The 18,717-nt window shown below is 39.8% G+C and overlaps 2 protein-coding genes across 8 annotated transcripts in view; one reads left to right on the plus strand and one right to left on the minus strand.

Annotated features, from left to right (window-relative positions):
* Window positions 1-18: 18 nt before the first annotated feature.
* On the minus strand, window positions 19-9,340 carry nek4 (NIMA-related kinase 4). 4 transcript variants are annotated; one of them, XM_086291950.1, is made up of 16 exons: window positions 9,034-9,340; window positions 7,453-7,719; window positions 7,165-7,362; window positions 6,311-6,418; window positions 5,592-5,746; window positions 5,287-5,431; window positions 4,341-4,949; window positions 4,206-4,256; window positions 3,980-4,129; window positions 3,316-3,507; window positions 2,559-2,625; window positions 2,330-2,442; window positions 2,060-2,151; window positions 1,735-1,946; window positions 1,518-1,651; window positions 19-806 (listed from the first exon to the last, which is right to left on the minus strand). In XM_086291950.1, exons 1-16 carry the CDS (start codon window positions 9,121-9,123, stop codon window positions 708-710), a joined length of 2,682 nt encoding a protein of 893 aa, XP_086148076.1. In that variant the 5' UTR covers window positions 9,124-9,340; the 3' UTR covers window positions 19-707. The 4 variants fall into 4 exon arrangements, with proteins under 4 accessions (XP_086148076.1, XP_086148077.1, XP_086148074.1 ...); XM_086291951.1 differs by having other exon boundaries at window positions 20-806; window positions 1,518-1,654; window positions 3,316-3,480; XM_086291948.1 differs by having other exon boundaries at window positions 20-806; window positions 1,518-1,654; window positions 2,060-2,148.
* A 1,842-nt stretch (window positions 9,341-11,182) lies between these two features.
* camk1b (calcium/calmodulin-dependent protein kinase Ib) overlaps window positions 11,183-18,717 on the plus strand; it is a 39,350-nt gene continuing 31,815 nt past the window's right edge. The window contains exons 1-3 of one of the 4 annotated variants that reach the window (XM_086291954.1): window positions 11,190-11,338; window positions 13,169-13,181; window positions 17,317-17,430. In XM_086291954.1, the coding sequence (XP_086148080.1) occupies window positions 13,171-13,181; window positions 17,317-17,430 (125 nt within the window). In that variant the 5' untranslated portion in view covers window positions 11,190-11,338; window positions 13,169-13,170. The other 3 variants (XM_086291955.1, XM_086291956.1, XM_086291953.1) reach the window with 3 other exon arrangements.

Below are 18,717 nucleotides of genomic sequence, written 5' to 3' on the forward strand. Positions count from 1 at the left end.
TTGTTTTAGTTCTTTTATCAATTAAATGTTTTATTCTGGTTTTCAACATAAAACAAGAAACAAGAACAAGAAAAATAAACAAGAAATACATTAAGGATTTATTAGAAATTGTTCACATGTTAATATCTACATCTAATTTACATTATTTTGTCTATAAGAAAATACAATTGAGCAGTAGGGGGAAGATTTAGTGTCCTCAACAGATGTAACCATTCTAGAAATTCTGGTTTGCATTGTACATAAGGTGATATTCCTCTACAGCAAATGGAAAGACAGAGCGTGCTTAAACATGACAAAAATATTTGCATAGGGATCTGGAAAATCCTTAGATGCTTTCACATTTTGTGTTTATACTGAAATTAAGTTTTAAAAAAGGAGAAAGAAATTAACTTCATTTACATGTGATGTACACAATAAGATTATATCTGTATGACAGTCCCATGATAAACCCTGCAGTCAGAAGTGAGATCTTGCATGTTGTCTGGAAAAAAATGTAACAGTCCCAAACAATCATGTTGGTAGTGGCAGGAAAAAAATGCCTTTGAGCAGTTTTCAATTCAGTCCATGTTTGAACATGAATGCTGGTATATTTCTTGCAAAGACCATCTTGATGTGCGTCATCATTTAAGATTTGTTGCTCCAGCTTACTTCGGGGTTTCCACACAGACGATTGTGAAAAACATTTAAGCTTTCATATATAGTGCTTTTTAAATCTTAAAGGCCATATCCTCAAAGAATTTCAGCTGCCTCACCATTACAGCATAGGCTTGGTACTTCTCATCTCCCATTAGGTTGCGAAGGCACAGCTAAAAAAAAAGGAAGACAAGTGGGGTCAGTTTACTGTGAACTGGCATGTTTATCTGTACATGATCACGAGTGGTGTTTTAATGGCAAATTTGTTAGTCTCATTAGATATTCTGAATGTACGAGGCCATGAAAAAGTATTCACCTCCTTCCCGATTTCTTAGTTTTTTCCATATTTGTTATACTTTCATGTTTAGCAACATCAAATTCCAATATCTGACAAAGATATTTCCAAGTAAATGCAAAATATGGTTTTTGGATTATATTTTCATGCAGGAAAAAAGCTACCCAAACCTACTTGGCCCTGTGTGAAAAACCTAAAACTAATAACTAATTGTGCCACCCTTGGCAGCAAGAACTGCTATCAAGTGAAAACTGACAATAAGTCTTTCACAAAACTGGAAGAATTTTGACCCACTCTTCAGCCACAGTGGATGGTTTACGGTCATGCCACAGGATCTCAATCAGATTTAAGTCCAGACTTTGACTAGGCCACTCCAAAATTTTCATTTGGGGTTTCTCCCAGCTCTCCCATAAACTTTGACGTGAACTGAGAGAAGTGAGGCCTGCACTTGTTTAGATATTGTTCTTGATTTTTTTAAAACCAAGAAGATTGGTATAATAATGTTTTTCTCCTCTCCACTACTATATGGTTTATTAAACCTTGACCTATCCATGTAATTTTATCTTGATATTGGATGTGTTTTACCCACTTCTCTTTTAGCGTCATCCTCCTCCTCCATCACTTCCAGCACTTTGTCCAACAGCTTGACCCCCAGGCCCTTCACCACATCTGTTCTCAGACGTTCTATGGCTCTTCTTATTTTGGCCGGACCAGATGGAGAGCCTTCTGAAGTGACATACATATTTAACACAATGGAGTTTCATAAAGACTGACATATTGCAAAGGGTTTGAACAAAGCATCTAACCTATTTGACCGAGTGACAAGTTCTCCGCTTCCTCTCGAGCCTTCCCATGAAGCAACAGGGTATCCCTGTACTTCCTGTTCAGTTTAAACTCTGGCAGTGCGGTAGAGCCAAATCTGCCTCTGTCCCCCTCGCTTACACCATCTCCAACATCCATTCTCAAAGTCTGAGTCATCATATTAACTAAGTCGTGCATGTCGCTGGATTCAGTCTTTCTGCAGAGAGACCACAAAACATGGATTATAAACACGTTTAAGAAAATTTAGGTTTTGGTTCAGTTTTATAATTCAGCTAAGTTGCACTCAATTCTACTGCCGTATGCTCTTACCTTTCCCTGCAGTCTCCTTCTGAACGCTCTGTGGAACTTGTGGATGAGCTGCATTCATCTTCATCTGACTTTTGCTCCAGCAGTTTATCCTGCTGATACAACACAGATATGTGTTTCAGACTCAGTACGATAGGATCAGATTAGCCTCACAATAGGCAGAATTTGCAGTGGGTCACTCTCAGTCAGGCCAGTGCCACAGTCAGTATGTAATGTAGCTTACAAATGAACAGTAAAGTCAATGCACTGTCACAGTGGGTGGCGTGTCTGTACCTTACTATTGGACTCTGCAAAAGAGGCAGACACAGATCGAGTAAATGGGGCACTGTCGTGCTCAGCCTTGGTGGACGTGACATCATAAGATGCCCTCCGTACAGCACTAACACCTGGGGAAGACAGAAAACTAATCAGAGACAGAAATGTAGAAACAAATATTAATTTCTGTAAATCCTTTTGTTTGTTTTGCAACAAAATGCTCCACTTTGAGTTTCGAGTATCGTACATGGTTGTCTGGCACTCTCTTGGGACTGCCTCAGTCTTCTTCTCTCTCTTGCAGAGAGGGGACGATCCTAAAAATAAAATTTGATAGAACAATATTGCATAAACTATGAAACATGACAAGAATTAAAACAGAAATAACCTTTCTGCCCCCACAGATCCAATTACACAGTATGTAATTGGATCTATTTGTTTGTCTGTCTGTCTGTCTGTTGGTTAGCAGACTAGCATTCACAGTTCGAGGTGATTTCATTTTGGTGAAAATCAGTAAAAACTGCTCCCCAAAATTTATTATAGATCATCTTCAAACTTTACAACAACATTCTAGGCCTTGGGATCAGCTAGATAGATCAGCTAAACATTTGACCTTGACTTTCATTGTTAGCACCCAAAGTAAAGATTGACCTTGAAGAAAAACTTTCAAGAAATTATACTGAATAATGTAACATATGAAATGGAGCTGAACAACATATTTTCTATTTTTTCCAATACGACGGCCTACAACGTCAAATGATGCCATAACAGGCTGACGTCATCATATTGTAATAAGGAAATAATAAAATATCAAAGTTTGAGTATAGCCTTGGCCTTGCTCCTGTTTTGACACTGTTCTCTTTACTCTTGCTGACATTTGTTTCTAAGATGTAGAAGACTAAAAAATGCAGATATAGATAATCTGTTATCTCTCTCAAAAACGTTATGTCTTAGGCAAAGCAAATGTTCAGAAATTAAAAGCTGTGGTTTTAGGGGAATGCCCTCACCTGTGGTGCTGGTAAAAGTCCATCATTATGGGAGCTAACTGATTCTGAGGTCACAGTCACATCAGCTTTCTTGGTCTCCGAGTTCCTCCTGCTCCTCTTTTTCCCCTCCACAGCTACAGTATCAACAGGAAGCTGAGGTAAAGGTCTAAGAGCGGCCACCTTGGACTGAAAGGACAAAACAAGATGCAACAACTGCTTTAATTAGCCTAACTCACTCCTTTGTTACTGTCACGCATGCTGGCTGGCTAGCACTGCAATAGAAAGTGGTTAGGAATAGATCTTAACCAAAACAAATGCTAAATGAAATTTGCTGACTGGAGAGTCAGTGAAAGGTCAGTGAAAGAAGATCAGCAGCACATTCTTGAGAGCATCGTTAAGAAGGCAACTGGATTTCTTTAGGTTTGTGAAGACGGTTCGCCTCTCATCCAACAGGGACTCTCCTCCGATTATTTTACAACTGAAGAAGCGTCTTGGATGAGAGGTGAAACAGCTTTACAAACTTGAAGAATTCCACTTCCCTTCCTTGTCAAGCTCTTAAGAATGCCTGGATGATTTTGATGACTGAGAACCTACACAGACACATTCTTTTTTGTCTTGCCATTCCTTTAAAATATCATTAGAACGATAATGATTTCAGCAACATCACTCCTGTATCAGTCTTTACCTTGTCCTGGTCCTCATGTTTCTGTCTTGTGTGCTTTCCTCTGTGCTGCTGTGATATAGATGGTTCTGATGATAGGTACAGAGGAGTTAGACATGTAGCAGCTCGATCTGGCTTACTGGCTTGTAAGGGAGATTCTTCCTTAACGGGTTCCTGAAAAAACACAAATACAATTGCATTAACACGAGGCAACGTGTTCTATACTATATCTGCATTATTTAGCACTCACCAGTGGTGGAGGGAGTGGCTCTAACAGCTTTTCAGTAGATTCTAGGCTTTCCTACAGAGATATAATTGAACAAATAAAACAAACACCGAACACTCCAGATGAAAACATCAAAAGAAGGTACTTTAGGACACTTACTTGGATGTCTGAGGTAGGTAGGTGTGCTGGAGCATGCTTGAAAAGAGTCACAGTGTTGTTCTTATTGTCTGCATCTGCTTCTAGAACCTCGTTTTCTGGATTTGGGTCCTGTGGATCAGCTTTTTTAAGTAACTCCATGGTATCATCCTTATCGTCCATATCTGGAATCTTTTTCTCCCCCGAGATAGATAACTTGTCCCCAGGGTTTGATTTGGCCTGTCGCTGAAAGTCAGACAAGTCACCGGCCACCCTCCCTTCGTCTTCTCTCGTGCTGCAAACACCTGATACAGACTTCAGAGGGGGCTTTAGTGGCGAAGGAGGGGGAAAGGGATCTGGTTTCCCTCTCACCTTGCTGTCTTTGCTCACATTGTGCGTGAGAGGTTCATTAGCTGCCCGGTGATGCGACACGACAGGCTGGGGCCTCTGCACTTGTCTCTGTATCAGGTCATTGTCCAGCTGCACGGGGATATCAATATCGATATTGCTAACAGTAAGCAGGGATGCTCTGAGAGCATCAGGTGAAGAGGGTTTGAATGGCGGAGGCGTCTGGATGGGAGTGCTGTCTACCACACCGTTCCGGCCTTTAAAGTGTTGCGATTTGTCGTCTTTCTGAGTTTAACAACAAAAATAACAATCACAGAGGGTTCCTTGTTTATATGAACATCTTTAACTGAATCACAAAAAGTTTAATAGGAGTGTTCTTTCTATATAGCAGCTATATCCAAGTAGAAAACAAATACTTTCCACAAAGGGGGGAGTTTTTTAATGAGCGCAGATGAGATGAAAATAAGAAAACTCAAAAGAAAGGATTGACTGAGTATCATTACCATTACACACTGATATGTGTAGGCTTCCATCAGTCTACCACTGTGTAAATAAAAATAATATAAGTCATAGGATTCATTTTATTACGGTAAATCAGTATTAGTATTCATCCTTAACTTACCCGCTTTACCCTGGCACGAGGTTCAGGTTGTGGACTGGGAGCCAGCCTCTCAGGCTTTGGCTGACATGACATCACAGGTGACACACTGCTGGTCCTACAATCACCACTGCCACCAACAGGTCTTTTTCGTGACTTGGCAGTTTTTCTGGGGAAGTGAAAATCAAGACACATAATAAGCCTTTAAGAACAAAGAGATCACTGCACAAAGAGAGGGGCAGAAATGATCAGGTTATAAAAACATACAAAGAAAATTTCAAAACACCATTTTTGATTTTTTTCATTAAAATGACTTCGAGGGAACTTACTCTTTTGTTGCCTCAAGGAACATGGCAATTTGTCGTTTTATGTAGGGCTGCCGGAGAATGAGTTTGACATCGGGCCTGTCTTCAGGTCTCTTAGACAGCATGCTTTTGATTAAATCTCCAAGCTGGGGCTCATACTTACTGGGCATCTGTGGAAGCTGTTTAGAAACCCAGAAGACAATTATCACCGTTCAGAATAAACCACATGGGACAAGTGTTAATTATTAAAAAACAAATCCAAATGGTTGAAGACACCTATCAGTCACACAGAAACCACAGTCTGGGCTTGTAAACAAGTGAGCTTAAGTGACACTCACAAAATCACCCAAACGTTTTAGGCTCATTAAACTACATTGTGGTATAGATATTATTTTGATATAATATGTTAAAATGGATTTATTCAGTAAGGAGTTCGCATGTTCTCCTCCATGTCTGTGTGGGTTCTCTTCAGATAGTCCAGCTTCCTCCTGGAGTCCAAAGACATGCATGGACTAGGTTAACAAGTGATTCTAAATTGACCATAGGTGTGAATGTGAGTGTAAACAGTTGTATGCTTCACTGTGTTAGCCCTGTGGCAGACTGGCGGGTGTTCCAGGTTGTAACCCAGACAAAGATAGATGGATAGATACTGTAACTTACAATACTTTACCTAAAGAAAACACGAATAAAAAATGAATAATAATTTTTTTTAAAACATAAATATGTTAAAATATAAAGCTCACCTTTCCCTCTACAATACGATACACCAGTGAGTTCATGTCCTTGGCATTGAAGGCGTGTTTCAGTGTAGACATCTCATATACACAGCAGCCCAGGGCCCAGACATCTGACTAGAGACAGAAAAATTAAACCCATAAAAAGATGTATGCATCATTATCATACAAAGTCTATGGGAGCATCATTCATGAGAGCGGACTTCATGACTTTGTACCTGGCATAATGTGACCTTTAAATTAAGTACTCAAAGCATAAGTACTTGTTAACTTGTCTACATTACTACTTGCAGTTTCTTTCATTTATAAGCTGGATACCTCAGCTACATAACATTTTGCCCTAATGTGGGCCAGTATTAGTGGATACATTCCTTGGTTATACTGCACAGTGTGCTAACATGTAATGAGCCAATAAAACACTATATCAGGGAAGCTAAAGTTACACATACAGTTTGGTGCCATAACCTATTTGGCAGAGCGCTAGCACTGTCTCACTTCTGTGGGAAAGAAACACGATAGTTCATTTCTTATGTGATCATCCTGGCACACTGTCTCTGTGCACTGCCAAAGCTTTCCTTCTGCATTGAAACAAAAAACTTTTAATAGCTACTAAAGTCTATGTCTTTGTCCTGCTTAGAGAACAACTCCTCTATGCACCAACGGCCTGGGAACAACAATCAAGGAAATCCTATTTATGCATGTGCTAATGTGCCCTTTAATGAAGCCCTGAGAGTTGCTGCCTCCTAGCTGATGTGTTTGACTCCATATACTACACATTTGTGTTTAATAAGTCATCCCAGTCCTTTACCCTGCTTATATAACTTCAAAGACAAGGAGTCATTTTAAACAGATATCCAAAATACCTTGTGGTTATAAGGTTTATTAGAGAAGAGTTCAGGACTCATGTAGTATGGGGTTCCTATGAGTGTGCTGGCCATATCATTCTGGTTCTCCAGTACTCGGGCAATGCCAAGGTCCCCCACTTTAATGATGTTGGTTTTCGTCAGGAAGATATTCTGCGTTTTAAGGTCCCGATGAAGAATGTTCCTCTCATGTAGGTACTGATATACAAAATAAGAGAAATAAGAGAGTGACTGTCGCTTTATGTGAATAAATGATGGAAAAAATGCATAAACCGATGCAGAACTCACCTGCAATGCCATGGCTATCTGGACAAACCACTCCACCACCTGCCTCTCGGGTAACAGCTCTCCTTTTTGTTGTTTAAGCCTGTGATAGAGGTCTCCACCTTCACAGAAACCCATCACAATGTACAGCTGGCAGTCATCTCCTTCCCAGGACTCCTTGTAAGTCACAATGTTGGGATGGCGCAGTTGAGACAGCAGCTGCGCCTCCTGCTCCGCAGCACGTCGTTCACGTTTGGAGGAGGTGGTCAAATTCAATCTCTTTATAACATACTACAAGAAACACAAACACGTGTGCTGAAAAACAAAACCTATGCACTTTGAATAGATTTTACAAGTCTATGCCTTTGTTCCTCTATAGACTAGCAGCCTGGGAACACCTTTAATGAAGTACACTGGTCAATAGTTGTTATGAAAAAATACATTAAAAAACAAAAACTAAACTATATGAATGCATACAAGTTTATTAGAAGATGCATTGAAAATTTTTATATTTTTAAAAGGCCAACCCACAATGGTACAACGGGTAGCTCTGTCATCTCACTGCTAGAAGGTGCCATACTGCTGCTTCCCCTATGACATCTTGAATAATGCCCAGCTCCCACTGTGACATATGTGAAAAATAAATAGGATGGATGGATCAGCCACTTTCAGACCTTGTTCCTCACATTGAAATCTGAGGAAATGTTTGAATATGAATATCTCGGAAACTATTAAAGACATGCCTGAAAATTTCACTGGTATTTCATAACGGGTCTGTAATTACGGAAAAATTAATAAATAAATGTCTGAGTATTGGCTAGTTAAAATATGAAAAAAAGAAAGAAAAAGAAGATTCAAATAGTCTTGTAAACTTATTTACATACATATTTGAACACATAATAAAATAACTTTCTGAATGAGATATGGTTCTATTCCAAAATAATGCTGAGAGAATTAATTTTAACATGAAATTCTTGGTCACAAAACGGCAGAAAATGCTAATTGCATCCATCTGTCACGCTGGATCGAGCAAATGTGCAAGTTGTACCACAAACAAATAAAAATATCAGAAGATGGTTTAATCCAAATGAAACAAAGTTCTGGAGTTACACATGGTACTCTAATTGTAACTGGCATAGCATATCTCACAGAAATCATTACAAATATTCATGTACATACAAACTTTGGCCCACAAAAATCGTGTTGCAGGAGGTGATTTCATATATGCTTCATCGTGAAAGAAAACAAATTGTGCAATGAAAAGCTGAGTTATAGGAGCAAAGAGTTCTGATTTATAAGTCAGTTATGAATGGACTACTTCACGTCTGTCAGACGCAATAATAGAGTATAGAAATATTATCATCACAGTGGTCAACAAGCTTAAGCTGTTGTTATAATGCCAAAGTTAGCAGAAACATTGGTTTTCAGTGGGTATAAAACCTTAACTCAGTCCGTGAGACTTTACAGGACTTATGCTAACTTTGTGCTAGCAGTACTTAGCAGGGTTTTAGGGTCTCTACGAAAACGTTTAGCATGTGGTTGAAAGGCGTGCTTATTTTAACATATCTGGGGTTTGTTTCCACTTACAACCGCTCTGTTTCTCACCTGTTTACGGTCTGTTTTGTGTTTCACCAAGTTCACCTCCCCATAGCTCCCTTTCCCAACGACCCTGATGAAAGTGTAATTATTCATCATTCCTCAAAACGCTTCATTACGAGGCCCGAAACGCCAAAAGTTTACAGGACCAGCTCCCGTCAAGCGTAACAGCTCTATTCAGTCCCGCATCCTGCTGTGAATGCGACGCAAACAAATCTGCTGGGAGAAAAAACTTCCCCCTAGGTCAGCGCCAGCGACGAGATGTTGGAAACGCAGGAAATCAGCCCTGCTGCACAGTTTTTTCGTCACTAGGCAACTGGTCGCTCACTGCCGATGATGAGGTGAGAGGGGGGAAAGGAGCGCTCAGTTTGTGACACAGCGCCACCTAGTGCCTGGAGTCACAACAAGAAGCACCTTCACCGCAGAGACGCTTTGTATGCGTTTCAGGGGACAGTGGCACAACTGTTCACCTAAAGCACCTTAATTCACGCTTCTACCCTTTGAGAGAAGAATACAAAGCGTAGAAGCCACCGAGGACGTGTGACCTGTTTAATTACAAATGTAGATGTTTAAAAACTGAAATAAAAAATGACTGAATAAATAAAACGAATAAATACATAAAAATACAAATAAAATGAATAACGAAACAAAATACTATTTTTTTTTTAACAAAACAGGCATCAAATTAGAAGTCAAATAAAATTTCTAAGATCTAAAAAGAAATATTTATTATTTGTTTCTTGTTTCTTTACATAATAGCAAAACGTTGTATGTTTAAAAAAAACATATTGGGAGACAGGGTTTTCCCTTGATGACGCCACTGGTAGCACACTGGACCACTGCATTGGCTGTAACCTTTCTTTATTAAAATTACGAGTTATACATGTACTATTTCTGCTATGGCATGGAAATTATGAACCCTTTATAACAAGTCATATAATATCCTATTTTAATGTTTAAATCCCACATCCAACAATATAGGTCTAAGCTTTGTATCAGCAGAGAGAAAACTACATTTAAATGCAAATTTACACCTGACATCTGCAATGAGTGAGAACTTCAAGACACTTCAGATAATTTAAAACCAGTGGCTCTTTGTCAGGATGCAAGCTTAGATGGTGCTGAAGAGCAATTTAACAGCGTTTTATGATTCCATTGTGAAACATAAAGGGATGGACAGGGTACAATGATTAAAAAAAGGTTCAAATAAACTGATACACAACATCCTGTGTGTTAGCACACGTGTTTCAGTTCCAAGAAGACCACTTTAAGCTTGCAATGATCTTGACCTGTTTGAGGTTATGTAATCCACTAGATGGAGCACTACACCTGTACAAGCTGACACTGCACAATTTCAGCTTAGAGGTGTCTGCACAGGACAGAGTGTATGCACATGGTACTGAAAAAAAATTGTATGGGTTTATTTATTTTTGGCTTCAGTTTTAAAAATTTGGTTTGTCACTGATTTTATTGTTTCATGAAACAACAGGCAGAAGAGTTGGAAGCAAATTTTAAAACTCATGAGTTTTTACTTGCTGTAAGCAACATGCCCAGTAAACTGGAGTAGAATACTTGGACTAAATGTAAGTAACATTCCTACTAGTCCTATATGTGGTGCTATCCGATGGTGTTAGGGATTTTATGATTAACATCACTCTAGTTCAGTGGCTTTGATGGGGGTGGGGTACATTATATTTTAGGCGGGGTAGTGACACCCCATACCCCCTTTGAAACACGCTTCTGCTCATGTCTAGCAAAAAAAGCAACCCTCGTTTGATCAAACATAACGATTATTTTATTGCAACACTGTCGCACTTCTATGTGACAGCAGGCCAATAAAAGCGGCTACACCACTCAGCGTGTGCATGTCACAAGTATTTATCTAAACTTATTAGAGCTTATAATACCTAACTAGCCTACACCTGGAAGTCTGTTAACCACAGCACCTTGGCTGTTAACGTCATAAAAACCGTGACACATTGTGTTTATTACAGCCACTATCGAAACAGCACGTCGATACAGGTGTTCTCGCCTCCAAGCATTTTATTACAGGTGTGGGAGTCACGAGTGAGGGGAGGGAAAGAGGGAGGAGGCAGCTACAGTCGGTGAGACAGAGCCGTTCACCTATGCGCCACACTGCTAGAGCGGTGATTGGTCCGCTTCACTGTGTCCGTCCTTGCCCTGAGGTGACGTCAGGAGGAACCCTGCTGGTGGAGGTTGGCGCGTGCAGATTCAGCGCGAGCGCTCAGAGTAGGAGAGACAGCCGGCGGGCTCCAGGCAGAGACTCCGGACCTTCGTGACAGCACATTTTCAGGTAGGAGGGAGACACTGCGTTAACTTTCATTTTGACTCCCACCCCTTCCGACAAAGAGCAGATAGGCGCTTGAGCGCGATTTCTCGTCAGGGTTTGGACAGCTGCTCTCCCCCACTGAGCTCTCTGTGAGGTAAGCTGTCGTTAACGGGCACTTTGGCTGCATTTACCTCGCCTGTAAGGACTTTTCCGTAGAAGGAATGTGTTTATAACAGCTGAAGTGAGATTTGACGACTTTTAAAAATAACTCGTTTTCAGCGTTTTAGGCTGCTGAAGCATAAACAGCAGCCGGGGTCACGTTATATCCTCCCATTCACTCCGAGAGGACCTCGGTGTAACTAAAGCTGCTGTTTTGAAGATCAGATGCTGACATGGAATATACTAGAGACTGAAGTGATCGCTTTTTATCCTCTTCTTCTTTCACTGAAACCATATACAGGTAGATATCTATCTAAATGGCTCAAGTTTAACTTATGGTATGTCTACAAAAAGCGTTAGGCCAGAAGGATCCCTGTTATTAATCTGTAAATCAGAAATACTGTAATGATTTCATCAGTAAAAACACATCACACTGTACGTCTTCCCCGGGAAGTCCTTAAAGCAGTTTGAGTGTAACCCCATCTGTCTCTGTCGTTTATTTGCTTTCTGTTTCTCTGTGGCTTTCTTTACACACCGTCTCTCACTTTCTTAACACTTCACACACCTCCTCACCTCTTCTACTAAGAAGTCCTCTTATCATTGATAAGCTGGCCTTAAGAGGAGATTTGGTGTGCGTCACTGACAGCAGATGACCAATCAACACTGCTGTTAGAAAAATCTCAATGTGTTTGCCATGGAAGCAGATGGGTGCAGGTCGGTTGATTGATATGCAGGTATGGATGGGCTCCATGGCGTTCAGTTGACAGCTGCTTTCTGACTCTGGGAAACACAAACTGGCTCTTCTTTCTTCTCTTTCACTGTCTGTGTTTATGCTTCTAAATATGTTCCACTTGGCACCCTGTGGAAAAAGAGCTTGCCCACATCTGCGGAGGTCTTTGTCAAGTGTTTGACCTAATGAAACTTGTTGTTGTTGTATGAAATATGTGAATGGAGTTTGTTAGTTTGTTTGACAGCAGCTGCTTTCTCCCCCTGTGTCTTTCGTCCTTGTCAGTGTGCGCAACATTCTCAGAAACAAAAAAACTAGATTCCTCAAAAACAAAAACACTAGTTTTCCAAAGAGATAATAAAGATATCAAGATAAATAACCAAACATGTTGGGGGTAGGTTTATGAAATTTGATTCAAAAACATAGCCAGACTCATCTGAAGGTTTTAAAATCACTGAAAGATCATCTCTTTGCACTAGTGTAGTGAGCTTTCAGTGAACTCTGTCTGCTTTAACAGGAATGCATTCCTTGGACATGTCTTTGACTTTTTGTTCATACTTGGCAGCATATTTTCCCCTCAGTTTGCCATAGATGGTGTGGAGAAGTATGGAATAATAGTGATTAAGCTGAGCCAAAATCAGTTTTTATTCTTTAAAAAAACAGAAGAATAATAAACAGAACCAATTTGGAGTTTATCTGCATCGTTATAGAGACACAAGCCAAATAAGTTATTTGCAGAGCTCTGTCTCCTTAAATGTTAATTTAACTTTTTCTACTTCCTCTTTTTTTCAGTCTTTTGCATTCATTTTGTGGTGTGTTCATGTGTGTGTTTGTGTGTCTGTGAGTGTGAGAGACGGTTTAGCAGGGCCGGACAGAGCTTTTTTGCACGTGCCATTTTGTCACATTTAACTGTCGTCGTGTGTGTGTGTGTTTGTGTGTGTGTTTCTTCTGTCCACTGCGCATCACAGGAATGGGAAACCAGTGAGTACAGCAACTCTCTCTAATTCTTCAACAGGGGGTGAATGCTGCATGTCACCTACTTCTCAGGGAATGTGACTATGATATTGTGCTTTTTTCCAACCTCCAGCTTCTTCAGTCCTGTTGCTTATTTACTCAGTTGAGCAGCTTATCGTGTCCCACTGGCCAAAGTCATGCCATCCGTGGACGTTGAAGGGCTTTTTTTTTTATCCGCTTTATGCTCATACAATACCATGCATGTATCTTTCCTCTACTCTTCCACATATTTAAGCTTTGGCCTTTTCTGCCCTTGCGTGTGTGAAACATGAACCTTAATCTGCTGTTTATAGCATTTGCCTGTTTTTTTTTTTTTAATAAAAAAAAAAAACAACAGACACCCTTGCTCATGTCTAACTGGATTAAACTCCAGTGGCTTGAAATGTGTTGTTTTGATATAAAAGTGCTGTGAAGGAGGTTTAGGTGCATGTTGGCATTTGCTGCGTAATGCTACCTTTAGAAAATGCAACCACTGGCAACAAAAGGTTGACGCATATATGGATTAAAAATGACTTTGATGTTCAATGTCACTTCTTCTCAGTGCATGAATTAACATGAATTTCCATATGAGCAAGGTGAGATGCTACAAACAAGCAGCATGTGAGAGGTGTTTTCACTCTTCCTCTGGCTTCATGTTCTCAAAAGTCTTTTGCTCTTATGCAGTTAGGGGGATTAAAAAATACAAAGCCTTTCAGAACTGTGAAGAATTTTATTTTCAGTTGTTTAATTCATTGTTTAGTCTCTTAATGGAAGTCATGTTTTACTGTAGCTTTTTATTATGCAACCCAACCATTTTGTATACAGAAAACGAACATCTTTACAATCAAGGGGTCATGACTGTGTAGTTGCATAGTTCTCATAAAATATATCTTTTATATATATTTAAATAAATAAATATTTCTTATATAATATTATACTGTTAAATGCCAGACTTTCAAAAAGCACGTGTACAAATGATCCATGTGAACCAAAAGCTCAGACTTCAGATTGCTCTTGGGTCTGTATGTTGTAAATAAAAGAGAGTTATCATCTCAACAGCTCAGACCTTCTGTTTGCAACAGGTAGTCAATCAGAAGAGTTTTGGCTTAAAGGTAGTGGAGCAATAACTTTGTGCTTTGGAATGTGGACAAACTGAGGGGCTGCACCAAATCCTACAATGCGATAGACAAGGATTATTTTGAACAGTGAATCATGCAAAGCTTCTGTGGTTGGGGCCAAGAAACAACTATGATGGTAGAAATGATTGCAACATATCAACTTTAAGTAGTTGTTTTGGCAGTGCAGGTTCAAGGTCCTGACTTGAAGTTACTCCAGGTTATTTTGTAAGGAAAACATTAAAGTAAAAATTGCTAAATGAATCCACAGTTTCCATAGAAAGAGACAGGTGGTGAGCATACACATGGGAATTCAGTTAGTCTGCTCTTTTATTATTTGTTGATTCTTCACAGTAGTTACAGGACTACAGGCTGTGCAACATCAGATGTATCAGTAAAGTATTTACACATGGTTAACTATACTTCCTTATACAACTATCCTCACTTTGCATGCTGGTTTTCATGTTTAATTTAGAGACACTTCCTTTTTACTTCATCTTCTCTAAATAGCGCACCAAATGATGTGGTGTAGAATGACTCATATGTATTTAAATGTTAACGGTAAGCTTTGTTCCGACAGGCTCATTTGGTTGGTTTGTTCCTTAGATTATATCGGAAGTTGAACATGAACACATACAAAAATTAGCACTGAGAATTACTCTGTAGATTAAAATGAAACAGTTCTTCCTGTGCATATATGTGCACTTTATGTCTGAGCAGGCTATTTTGATATATTCAAGCTAAAGGTAACACACCGCAGCCAGCCGTCAAAGTAACCAGAATGATTTCCAGCTTAGCTGCCACCTGCCATTAGACACTAAAGCAATTTAGACGCTCAGATACCATAGCAGCGCCTTTGGGTTTCCATGGCGACATGTATGAAGCCAACTTCTGGCATTAGTGAAGGTAACACGACTGTCGCTGCGCCTGTCTGTGTGCGTCTGTATGTGTGTGATCATGTGAAAACCCCTGGACACACGTGGGAAAAAAAAAAATCTTTGAATTCATGCTACTGTGCGTGTACACCAATCAGTGCCTGCAGCTAGAAGAGGCCATGACCATTTGTTCTGAGATAACTGCAGTGCTAAGCCTCGCCTTGTTTATATGGCTACAGTGCCTCTCGGCATTAAAATGAGCTGATTCTGAACTAATTGGAAGATGATTAACTGCGCTGTTATATCGCCTTTAGCAGAACAACACTGGCCCAGTCCAGAACAATATGTTATATCATCCCATATAGACAGACTGTGAAGTTGCCAGGCAGGCAGCAGGAACAGAGGAGGAGTGAGGCATGCTGATATGAACAGGGCTATTTTAGTCTTCGAGATCTTGAGGCACTTTCTAGGTTTAGATTATGATAGCTGTGACAGCAGGGTCCTCTGTGATCCCTCCCACTCTTCAAAGTGTGGTGAGGACAAACATCTGAAAGTTAACTTCTGGTGTGAAAAATGAAGTGAGAAGAAAACAGGAAGAAACAAACATTGTTTCAATGAGAGCTGCATTTATAACTTTTTAATGGTAGAAGGGTATTTATGGAGGGCTTAATACCTTGGCCGGGTATATGAGTGTGAATCTAATTTTGTTTGACTTTATTTGAGTTCACCTAACTTGCCTGATGCTCAACTTTAAATAGATAAACACACGTTTCATAAGCATAAACATCTGAGTTTCAGTTCTTCATAACAATGTGCTTCTTCAGAGGGGCTCATCTTAAAGTTGGACTTGTCAACACAGCTTTGCAGCTCTGTGAAAAAAACATTGCGTGAGGATGACAAATTTATATGTTATCTGGATCCATAATACAACCAGAGTTGTATGCAGCTCCGATACAACTGCAGTGGTAAGAAGTTAAGCACTTGAAGTTATGTACTTAGGACATACAGCAGCAACTGAACTGCTTCAGGTCACTGTTTGGTTTACTTACTAACCTGGCAGATACAAGACTTGGCTTTTGGCCCTGTCTGCAATGAATTCCTCTTTTGCTGATTATAAATTGTATTGCACATGACTGCACTGATGTAACTTCACAACATCTCTATATAGTTGGAAGTGAACTTTATTGTTTGCCATTTTGAAGCTTTATAGCGCTGCATATGCTACATGTTACAACCACTTAAAAGGAATCACCAGCACACAAGCAACCGTGACCAGATATTTACCAGTGTTTTTGTGTAAATGACCAATTCTCTCCTGGCCCTGTGCTTAGAGTCCTATGCCATACAATGTTGACTGTGTGAAAACGCAACAGAAACATGCAGCTGTTGCTGTAACAAAGTGTTGCAATGGTTTGCCTGTAGTTGCAACTCAGTGTGGTTAGTTTTTGAAAGGCGCTGTAGAAAGGTCTGTGATCTCATTTGTATGAGACACAAACACACCATACAGTGGAGGACATCGAGGTGATGGTATACCTGCTGCTTGGTCTATGACTTTTTGTCATACTCAGTGTGAAAGAAGAGGGCCAGAGAAGGTGGCGGGCGTTGTGTGTAGCCATTTCCCTCGTTGCCAGGATAAAAAAATGGCGGGTATGATTCTTGTGAAGGAGTCGGTCTCATAACTCATCCAGTACCATCACTCCTTGACCAATCAGTGGCACGGAGTCTGTTGACATCACAACTCGACTTGGCTCGATTGGAAACCTGGTCTAGTAGGTACTAAAAAGTACTTGGTATAAGGTACTATCACCTAATGGAAAAACCTAAAAACCAAGTTGAGATGAGTCATGTGGATTCTAGTGGAAAAGTGGCTTAACAGACACCCACCTGGCTTATACACACCCTAATAAATCAGCTAAACAACTAATATATTCCCAACACAGTGAAATAATGCTCACATAGTAATGTGACCTACATTTGGATATGAAATGTTTCATCTAACTGATAAGGGTAAAAAATAGATTTGCAATAAAAAGCACAAGAGATGTGAGCCCTGAACTATCAGTGAAGTATTTATGGCAGTTAAATGCCGATATTTATGAATATTTTCTCCTTATCCCCCTTTTTCCTCACTAGCATTGTTTCTGAGCGTCCCAACAAGAAGATGCCGCTGGATGAGGACTGTCATGCCTGGAAAAAGAAGACCACGGACATAAAGGAGAAGTATGACTTCAAAGACGTCCTGGGCACGTAAGTGTGTCTTTGCCACAGTGTTGAAATCCTTCGTGCTGTTGGTTTGCGAGATGTCTTTGTCACACTCTAGAAGACATTGCAGAACCATGAAGTGCAAAAATGGTGTGCTCTTTAATGCCTGTCTATTCACTTGTCTCACATGGACAAAATCCAGAAGTATATACTTGACACTAGATTTCATTTTTTTTATAAAACCATTATACATGTAATTACCTAGTAAGTGTTGCTGCTTGAAGAATGTATAAACCATAGTTGGTAAAGGGCACTCAGCCGTGAATGTATTGAATAGGCAAATGATGCACCCATACGCGGTGTTATGCAACCATCCGCCTAAAAGGGCTGCCTTTTGCAAGCCAACTTCATGCTGGGCGCTCTTGTGAATGTCAGGTTTTTAGTTTTGTGTTCCACCTTTTGTTTCACCTGCCTTTTTCTCTTTGAAGTATTATATCTACTCAAACATGGACTTATTTTCAGAAAAATCATCTGATCAAAGCCCGTGAATTTAGCTAATGACCTCACAATTACTTGTTGTGTGTGACACTGATTTTTACTTGTATTTGTTTTTTTACCCAGCATCTAGTCTCCCACAGTTTGTCTTCACTTGTCAGGGTCAGTGGCTACATTTATCTGCTGCGTATATAGTCTATATGGTTATCAGCAGCTGAATAAATAAATGGATGTATGACAAACCCTGTAACAGATGTTATTGTTCTCTCAGACTGATTAAAAAAAAAAGGGTCATCAAATATGATTTGGAGGTTTTCAGTATACCATGGCAATCTGCCCAAGTAAAGTCTATGTATGAGGAACACTGCCGTGTCACCGGTATCCTGTTGATCTACCTCTCTGGCCCAGTGTCAACAATCCTGCCACAAAGCATTACACTGAGATGCTGATCAGCTGCTGCTTGTGTGCAAATGAATACAATGTTAGACCTCTTAAAGAAGTGTATTTCTTAGTCAGTACACAAGATAAACACACAGCCTCGTAAATTTAAACCTGTTTAATGTAGTGTCGACGAAAGGCCAAAATGATACTCCTGAGAAGGATCAGCATTAATACTGAAGTAATCTATTGATCTACTTCGATTATTCTTATTCTTATATTATAAGATTGTTAAGCCAAAGGACCTCTCAACAAATTATCACTATTTTATATTGCTGAACAGCCAAATGAGGAACACTTCATTCTCTATTCCCCTGTAATATACTGTTTAACTGGGAAACATGTTTTACGTAACAGTGATTCTGTGATTCTGTAAATGTGTGGCTCACTGTTTAAGAA

Source organism: Aulonocara sp. 'chitande type north' Nkhata Bay, linkage group LG5 (genome assembly GCF_057382095.1).
Source record: "Aulonocara sp. 'chitande type north' Nkhata Bay isolate Kocher_YH1m ecotype deep benthic linkage group LG5, A_spYH_male_GT1.1, whole genome shotgun sequence".
NCBI lineage: Eukaryota > Metazoa > Chordata > Actinopteri > Cichliformes > Cichlidae > Aulonocara > Aulonocara sp. 'chitande type north' Nkhata Bay.